At 41.0% G+C, this 8199-nt stretch overlaps 2 protein-coding genes across 2 annotated transcripts in view; both read right to left on the minus strand.

The window, feature by feature from the left end:
• Window positions 1-3725, minus strand: part of cdh16 (cadherin 16, KSP-cadherin) — a 38238-nt gene extending 34513 nt beyond the window's left edge. The window contains exons 1-5 of the mRNA XM_058089181.2: window positions 3681-3725; window positions 3415-3461; window positions 3225-3320; window positions 2325-2459; window positions 472-601 (exon numbers count right to left, since the gene is read on the minus strand). Coding sequence (XP_057945164.2) covers window positions 472-601; window positions 2325-2459; window positions 3225-3320; window positions 3415-3459 — 406 coding nt within the window. The 5' untranslated portion in view covers window positions 3460-3461; window positions 3681-3725. The remainder of the gene's footprint in view (window positions 1-471; window positions 602-2324; window positions 2460-3224; window positions 3321-3414; window positions 3462-3680) is intronic.
• Window positions 3726-3959: 234 nt separating this feature from the next.
• On the minus strand, window positions 3960-6680 carry rrad (Ras-related associated with diabetes). Its single transcript, XM_058089185.2, has 5 exons — window positions 6581-6680; window positions 6080-6473; window positions 5280-5353; window positions 4978-5182; window positions 3960-4879 (listed from the first exon to the last, which is right to left on the minus strand). The coding sequence occupies exons 2-5, from the start codon at window positions 6450-6452 to the stop codon at window positions 4602-4604; spliced, it is 930 nt and encodes a 309-aa protein (XP_057945168.1). The 5' UTR covers window positions 6453-6473; window positions 6581-6680; the 3' UTR covers window positions 3960-4601.
• Window positions 6681-8199: the final 1519 nt, after the last annotated feature.

Here is an 8199-nt window from a genome sequence, read left to right on the forward strand (position 1 = left end):
GTCGGCAAGAAAGTTGAATGCTGGAGTCTATCACAGCTGTCTTCGGGCGGGAGGCGGGGTACACCATAGACTGGTCGCCAGCCAATCACAGGGCACATATAGACAAACAACCATTCACACTCACATTCATACCTATGGACAATTTGGAGTGGCCAATTAACCTAGCATGTTTTTGGAATGTGGGAGGAAACCGGAGTACCTGAAGAAACATGCAAACTCCACACAGAGATCTCGGGGGACTCGAACACCGGTCTCCTAGCTGTGTGGCCTAACCCCTCAATCACACATACAGTGAAGTGGAAAAAGCATTGCATTGCACTATATACTTGTTTGCTGCATGCACTCTTTCTAGTTGAAGTATATCTTCAATGAGTCTGGTACATATTTCTTCTTATATAACATTTTACTCCCATTAGGGTTATTTGGTTTATTTTTACCGTGATCCAGATGAACCTTGTGATGCGCACTTACCTTTGAGAAGCCCAAGCTGCACGCTGCCTCTCATGCTCTCCTGAATGAAAGTGGGCACATTGTCGTTCTTGTCAATGACGCACACTTCGACCGTGAAGCTCTGCCGTTGCCCTGATGTTCTAAAAGATACCTTGTGAGACACACACACACACACACACACTTATCAAACAACATTGAAGGCACATTTTCACAGTATGCTTTAAGGTGGGTAGGTAGGTTGGTAGGTAGGTATTTTGGTCAGTTGGAAGGTAGGTAGATGGACACAGACAGATTATTGATCTGAGAAATTCTCATTGCAAAAAATAAATTAGATACAAATAATTCAAAAACAAAAATAATAACCCTGCTTTTATTTAAAATTAGATTTTTTTTTAAACTGCCAACATTTTGCTCACTTTTAAAGTACAGTTCTGCTGCACACACTTTGCACGATTCAAGCCTAAGACCAAAAAAGCACCATGTAAGAATAAAAATAGAAAAACAAATGTATTTGATGGTGCCCTGTGATTGGCTGGCGACCAGTCCAGGGTGTACCCCGCCTCTCGCCCGAAGACAGCTGGGATAGGCTCCAGCACCACCCGCGACCCTCGTGAGGAAAAAGCGGTAGAAAATGAATGAATGAATTAATAAATGTATTTGATGGAGATCCACATGGTGCATTCTTAGGAGCAGAGTAAATTTTACGAAAAAATACCAGTAAATAAATATTACAAAGACATTTTGTTAGTGATATAAAATAACTTCCTTAAACAATTTGTGCTACATTTTAATTCAATAAACTTTGAGAGCTCTAATTTAGTACCACAGTGCAAGGTGGCAGAGCGTGCCAGACCCCATGCACCTCTGTGCAATTGGTAATTTGGGGGACTGGGTTGCGCCGAGATGGCCGTGGCAGCGCACCAAGGGAGGTTTCCACATTTTCAGCTTGACGCAGTGACAATATCATGACAAAACAGCACGCAAAAGGTGCCATGAAACACTGCCAGCTCCAACCTGGTGTATTCTTGGTGCAGGCACCCTCTGCACAGTGGTAAATTGGCTGACAGGTGCGCAGTGCACACATGCCACCAAAACTTCACAAGTGTCAGACATATTTCAATGCAATAAGCAATCATAGCAACCGCTATTTAATGTAACTGTCTGAACCAGCATGCATATTTTTGTATGAATTGCCCCATCATATCTTCATATCATATATCAAATCAAAGACAGGAAAGAAATATGTGTTTATGTTTCACATAGGATTGTGAATGATTTGAATGATTGTGAATTTGCAAAAAAGCGCAGTTCCCGGTTAAGGATTTACCTATGATGCCCATGTTTCTCTGTCTTAATCTTTATCAGGGCCAATTATATGCATGCATAGAAATGTTAAGCGGACATTTGTCATAAAATATCCCACACCCAGATTTTAACAACCAACCAACCATCCATCCATCTATTTTCTATGCCGCTTATCCTCACTAGGGTCGCATGTATGCTGGAGCTCTCACATGCTGACCTTCAGTGGTCGACTATTTTTCCAGACCTGCTGCTGTGTAATGCTGTCATATGTGAATCATCAACATTGTGCCATTTATTTAGTCATCTTTTTTGTACATTTCTGAGGGAATTGCAAATGCTGTCTGCAATGACTGGCCTCAACTCAGGAATACTGTTTGGTCATCACTCTGTTCTAGACTTCTCCTTGCATAGTGTTATGCATGCAACACAATACACATACAACAGAGTGAAAATAAGATTTACCATCAGATATTCAAATGAGTTGAATAATGATACTGTATCATTTGAGTTTAAGTTGTATGATGTGTGATATTTCACTAAGAACTGCTACAGAATGCATAAATGTATACCTGGAGAGAGTAGGACGGCTGCTTCTCTCGGTCCAGTGGTTTCAGAGCATAAAGGAACTGAGCGTCCACTCCAAATATACCTTCATCGTCCCCTGTTACCACTAAGTCGCTGTAATTGCCTGTCAGGCTGTGAAGCTGCAGAGCACAACGTTAGTTTAAAAAGCAAACTGCTTGCAGCTAACAAATAAAATAACACATGTTTGCTTTGCCCACTGGATTGAAATTCACATTTTCATGACATTGTCATTTTGAATAAAGCAGAATACAACATAAAGCCAATCAGATGTGTTGGCAAAACCCATGGTTTATGTTAAGATATACACTATTTGTAATGCATTTAAAACATAAAAGGCAAAGTGGTGTTGTTATCCAACATCTCCATCCTATTTGAAGCGTTAATAACACTGAATGTGTGAGTGAAAATGTGTTATGTGTCAAGGAAACACAATGCAACCAATCAAAAAGGCACTTTAGTGACAGTTATGAAGACAATATTGCCTGCTGACCAGCTGGACTGCATGAAGAAGTCTGACGTCTGAAAAGCAATTGTGAGTGCTCCTATTATAGTCAGGGGATGACGACAGCATTTGCTCTCATCCTAAACCTTGAGTGCAGACTGAGGAAAGAAAGAGACTGATGCCTTCATAGCTGGTACACTATTATTTGATTTGATGGAAGCCAGAATATATTATAAATTCTGCTGCTAGCAATGTTCATATAAAACTATACTTATATTCTGTGACCAAGGACACTGATTCATCTGTATTGCTGTTCATAAAACTGAAGTGGCGCATTTTAAATCACCATTCCCGTCATATGCATACCTGTTGGTCTAACATGCACCATATCAAAAGATAATAAAGCATTTTTTTTTAATAATTGTGAAAAGAAAGGTCTTACCTTGGCTAAATACCATGGGAAAATGCCATCATAATTCTCCGGAACACCAATTTTAACATTAGCTCCCAAGGAAGATGCAAATATGTTCATAACCACCTGTAAAAGCGATATGACATTTTTTTCCGCACATAGTCCTCTAACCACATGCATAACATGTAATACTTCATGATGATTGAGATAAGCATCTTACTGTGACAACAAACACGAGCAGAGGTCCAGCTTTGTTAGCAACCATGACTACCTGCGAATATCAACATATTTCAAACATACATGGCCTCAACACAATGTCCTTCTTGTTACTCAATCACAAACATGAAAATCTTTCCAATTGATGCAAATATGTAACTTATGAACTTGAGACGAATTTGATTTGAAGCGTAAACAATCCACTTGGAACAAACGCACAACTTTAAGTAGCATGCAGTATCATTTCTAAAGGAACTTAGGCGTTCTAACCTACCTTCTCCAAATGATGAGTGTGATCCCTTTACGAGGTGTGAGCAGAGTTTAAATTGGCTGGAAAAAAAGTGTGTTTTTGTACTCCTTCACTGGATTAATGGTTAACACCTCCAAACATGCTTAACTACTATGTTTCCTGATTGTAAAACCAAAGCCAGAGCACCACATTTCCTTTGATAGCCTCAAATGAATATTCAACAGCATGCAATGGGCTCGCTTTCTGTCAACCAAAACAAATGATTCTTGCTCCAGTAAAAACAATAGAAGCTGTTGTATTATTATTTCAGATTTATTGAAAAAAATGAAACAATGAAAACAAAACAAAGAATCCAAAATGACTACAAGACAAATATAACTTATTGCTTCACAAACTGAACTTAGAGGTTTTAAACAACTGACCATTCTCTTTGAGCTGTGGCTTCATTGAACTTGGCTGAGGAACGAACCTGCGTACCGCCTGTCAAGTACAGTATATGTGACTCCATGACTGTATTGTGATGCTTTATATCCTTGAGTATAATGAGATGTATTTATGTTGCATTCAACATCATTCATGTCATAATTTATACATCTCCCTTCCAGTAAAAAAAGGAAAGACAATCTTTGCAACGTATTAGGAAAAAAGCAATGCTTTTGTGGATTTGTTGCACAACTGATCATATTAAACCAATGTATTTTAATAAATATGCAAAACTTCATGCATGAGAACACCATTAACATGATATGACAAGCATTGTCAGTTTTCTATGAATCAAGTCTTCACTTTTGGTGTCTGAAAATTAAAAATATATATCTGTACAGCTCTATTAGTCCGTTAGTGTTGAAAAAAAAACACAAAAAAAACCACACACACACACACAGCGTTGGGTCTTCAGAGGCCAAAGAAAAGAATAAAAGTCCTTGAGTCACTTCTGGTTCTCAGAGAACTGTAAGGTCATGGCAGGATTTGGACTTCTGCCTGAAAGCCATCTTCTTGTTCTTGCGTGCTACTATGCGGCCCAGAAATCTTTTGGCTTTCTTGCTGATGCTCTCTCGCCGCCTGCAGTTAGCCATGCGCCGAGCATTCTCCTCCTTGCTGTCCTTCCTCAGGCGGATTTGTCTGACGATGCCCTCAAACAGGTGCTGCACGTTGTGGTGAAGGGAGGCTGACGTCTCGATGAACTTGCAGTCGAACACCACTGCGCAAGCGCTTCCCTCTGAAGAAAACGGAGGAAGTATTATTTCTCTGACATTTTTAACATTTAAACCAGATTTCATCACAAAAGCTCGAAATACAAGATGCTTATTGACTTACCATCTACTGACACTTCTCTGGACCTCACCAGGTCACTCTTGTTGCCGACAAGGATTATCGGAATATCTTCAGATTGCCTGGCTCTGCGCAGTTGAATCCGCAGCTCTGATGCCTTCTCGAAGCTTGATTTGTCTGTTACTGAGTACACAATGATGTAGGCATCGCCCATTCTCATGCACTGCTCCTTTAGCCACTGGCTGTTATCCTTCAAAGAAAATAATAGTCAAATTGTTCATACATGATTAAACATGTGATGCATTTATGCGATGTGATATGAATCCGTATATATAAATGTACCTCACCTGTTCCCAGATGTCATACAGCATAATAGCTGCTTCTTCCTCATCCACCACAATGGATCTGTCATACGTGTTTCCTGTAGGGAGGGATAAGTAATATGTTACACAAAAATAATAAATCATCTTTTTTGCAGTGTACATCAGTAATCATGCTGGCATGTTAAAATCATGCATTTTTGCACTATTTTGTTGCTGGATTTATTTTTTTTTGCTAAATTTGATTTCCCCAAATGCACCACACAGGCCAATAAAATAAACCTTGGACTCCAAATGGCCCCTGAGCCACACATTGGACTTTTTATATCTGACTGCTGTGCCCCGCCCCGCTTTTACTCATGTTTTAACTGTGTATTAACCAATGAATGTTGTATTTTGCTGTGTCTTCTATTCTGTTTACTTGCTTTATTCAACTTCGTTCATCTGTAAAGTGTCTATGAGTATTTTGAAAAGCGCTATACAAATAAAACGTATTATTATATTATTATTATCCTTTATCACTTGTATTTTTACAACATATTTTTACTTAGTTTTATGCTGTTTGATTTGTGCCCTGGTGCCTGGCAGATGGAAATAGCAATAATCAATACATGCACACGCTTGCGTGCAACAATAAGAAGCCAATCCATCACTGATTCCCATAACTGTTATAGTTACAAAAATAAAATGTGGGCTTTTTCTTTAGATTTTTTACTTCATTAAAGATAAGATAATGAATGCAGCATGACTAATTGACCTTTGTGCTGGAAGGTGACACATGCTGTGTAATGCATGATGACTCATCATCTGCATCCCCATCATTTTACCTGCTTCATCGCCATCGTGACCAGCATCCTCCAGTCCTCCAAAGACCCGTGCCAGGCTGGACTTCCCCACTCCATGTTCCCCGAGGAGAACAACCTTGTAGACTTGCGAGTCAGCCTCGCTACCGGTGGAGATGACCGAGTCCGAGGATTCGGAGGCGCAACTTCCCCGGTGCTGCTCGCCGGGGGAGTAGGTGCAGCGTAGAAGCTTGGACAGCTCGTCGCTTTGTCCGCTTTGAGGCACTGTAGTGGCGTGCAGGTCCCGGTCGTCCACCGGCATGCTTCTCCTGTGCAAGTTGGCCATGTTCATAGGGAAGGGGGTGCTCCCTCTTCTCTTGTCCATGCTTCGCAATCTGTCGCTCTTGTTCAAAGTCATTGTGCTTAAAAAACAGAGGACCTGTGGACACATGGTGCATATGTCTTATTGGTGTGATCTGGCACCACAGTGTGATTTCATATCATTTCATAAAATCTTAACTAGAATACGAATATCAAATCACTTACTGGGTACTGCAAAAAAAAAAATCCAACGAAGTCGGCTCCAATAATCCTCAGTGGTTGTAGTAGCTCTAAAGTGACTTTGCTCCAGCCACACCGCAATTTATACAGAAGAGGCTGTGACGTCAGAGGGAATCGCGGTTCTTGCTTATTATAGTGGTGCGTCACGGCCACATCACAGAGCGGAGGGGGTGGAAGTTGAGGGGGAGGTGACTGGAAGAGTGAAGGAATCTCCCTTCCGCAAAGCCAAATGGAGCATCCTCCTCCTACGTGCACCTTTGTGAAGGGGAAGCCCACTAAAAGCTAGAGTGCTATGAATATTTAATTTGGGAGTTCAATTTAGAAACTCCGAGAGGCATATCTATACACCACTAAATGTGCGAGTCGATGCATTCTTATAGATGGAGACCTCAGCTCGGACAAACAGACAGGAGGCACAGCTGGAGGTGGTAGAGCTGAAGATGCTTTAATTGGGTGTGACGAGGACAGGCAGGATTAGAAATGAGCAGATTAAATGAGGGAGAAGAAGAAGCATAAGCGCAAAGAGGAGGTTTCTAGATGTGTGATTAAACAGGAAATGCAGTGGCACTGACAAGATGGAAACACATGATCCGCTGTGGGGACATCTAATGGGACAAACTGAAAATAAAAGACAAGTTCAACTCTAAATGTGACTCTCTATACGTACCTATATGAGGAAAATTAGGTTATCCATCCATTTTCTTTACATTTTCTTATCCCCACTAGTGTAGCGGCAATGCTGGAGCCTATATGCCAGCTGTCTTCGAGCGATAGGCAGGCCCAGCCAATCACAGGGCACATATAGACAAACAACCATTCACACTCACATTCATAACAATGGACAATTTGGAGTAGCCAATTAACCTAACATGCATGTTTTTGGGATGTGGGAGGAAACCGGAGTACGGGGAGAACATGCAAACTGCAGAGATACCCAAGCGAGGAATCAAACCCTGGTCTCCTTGCTGTGTGGCCTGCACGCTAACCACTTGTGCAAATTAGGTTAGTTAAGCATTATTATTATTGCTATTTACTTTGTTGTTCTGGAGTACCACTATACATGTAGCCTGTCATCAGTGATCTAGCTCAATTGTTCAAGCTTGAGGTGGCCCTATGGAGGCACTAAAAGACTTTAGGTACAGCAGCTTGAGAAAGACAAAGAACATTTGACTTGAATTTGACTTGTAGTTCCTACAGCGAGAGTAAACAGATGATTCCAAAAAGGAAGTAAGGGAGGCCCCAACTATATTCTCACTGGGCCCCACTTTGAAACCTCTTGCCCTAACTCAGGTGTACCTAATGTTGGGCCAGTTCCTCGCACAATGAATACGTTGCATGTTTGCACTACTCGTTGAATGTTGCTGCCATCTGATGACCAAATGTTGTATTGCAGGTTGCTCCCAAAGTGAATTTATATTGCCTTTTGTTCAGGTCGGCGGTCATTTAATTCGTACATATTCGCAATTAATAGCATACATGCGCACAATCAAACGTAGATGATATGTTACACGATAGTGCAAAGGGACTAAAGTTGGCTTAGCTATTAATAGGTCAAAATTTCAATTTAACTGTCGTTGAAGGACGCTGCTAACGCGCAGGCGTGA

Source organism: Doryrhamphus excisus, linkage group LG13, assembly GCF_037039965.1.
Source record: "Doryrhamphus excisus strain RoL-2023G ecotype Guam linkage group LG13, RoL_Dexc_Guam_v1.1, whole genome shotgun sequence".
Lineage (NCBI taxonomy): Eukaryota > Metazoa > Chordata > Actinopteri > Syngnathiformes > Syngnathidae > Doryrhamphus > Doryrhamphus excisus.

Coding starts and splice junctions, on each gene's coding strand:
- rrad (XM_058089185.2), bottom strand. CDS start 6,452: ATGACTTTGAACAAGAGCGACAGATTGCGAAGCATGGACAAGAGAAGA. Junction 5,354..6,079: donor TCACGATGGCGATGAAGCAG/GTAAAATGATGG, acceptor CCCTCCCTACAG/GAAACACGTATGACAGATCC. Junction 5,183..5,279: donor TGTATGACATCTGGGAACAG/GTGAGGTACATT, acceptor TTTTCTTTGAAG/GATAACAGCCAGTGGCTAAA.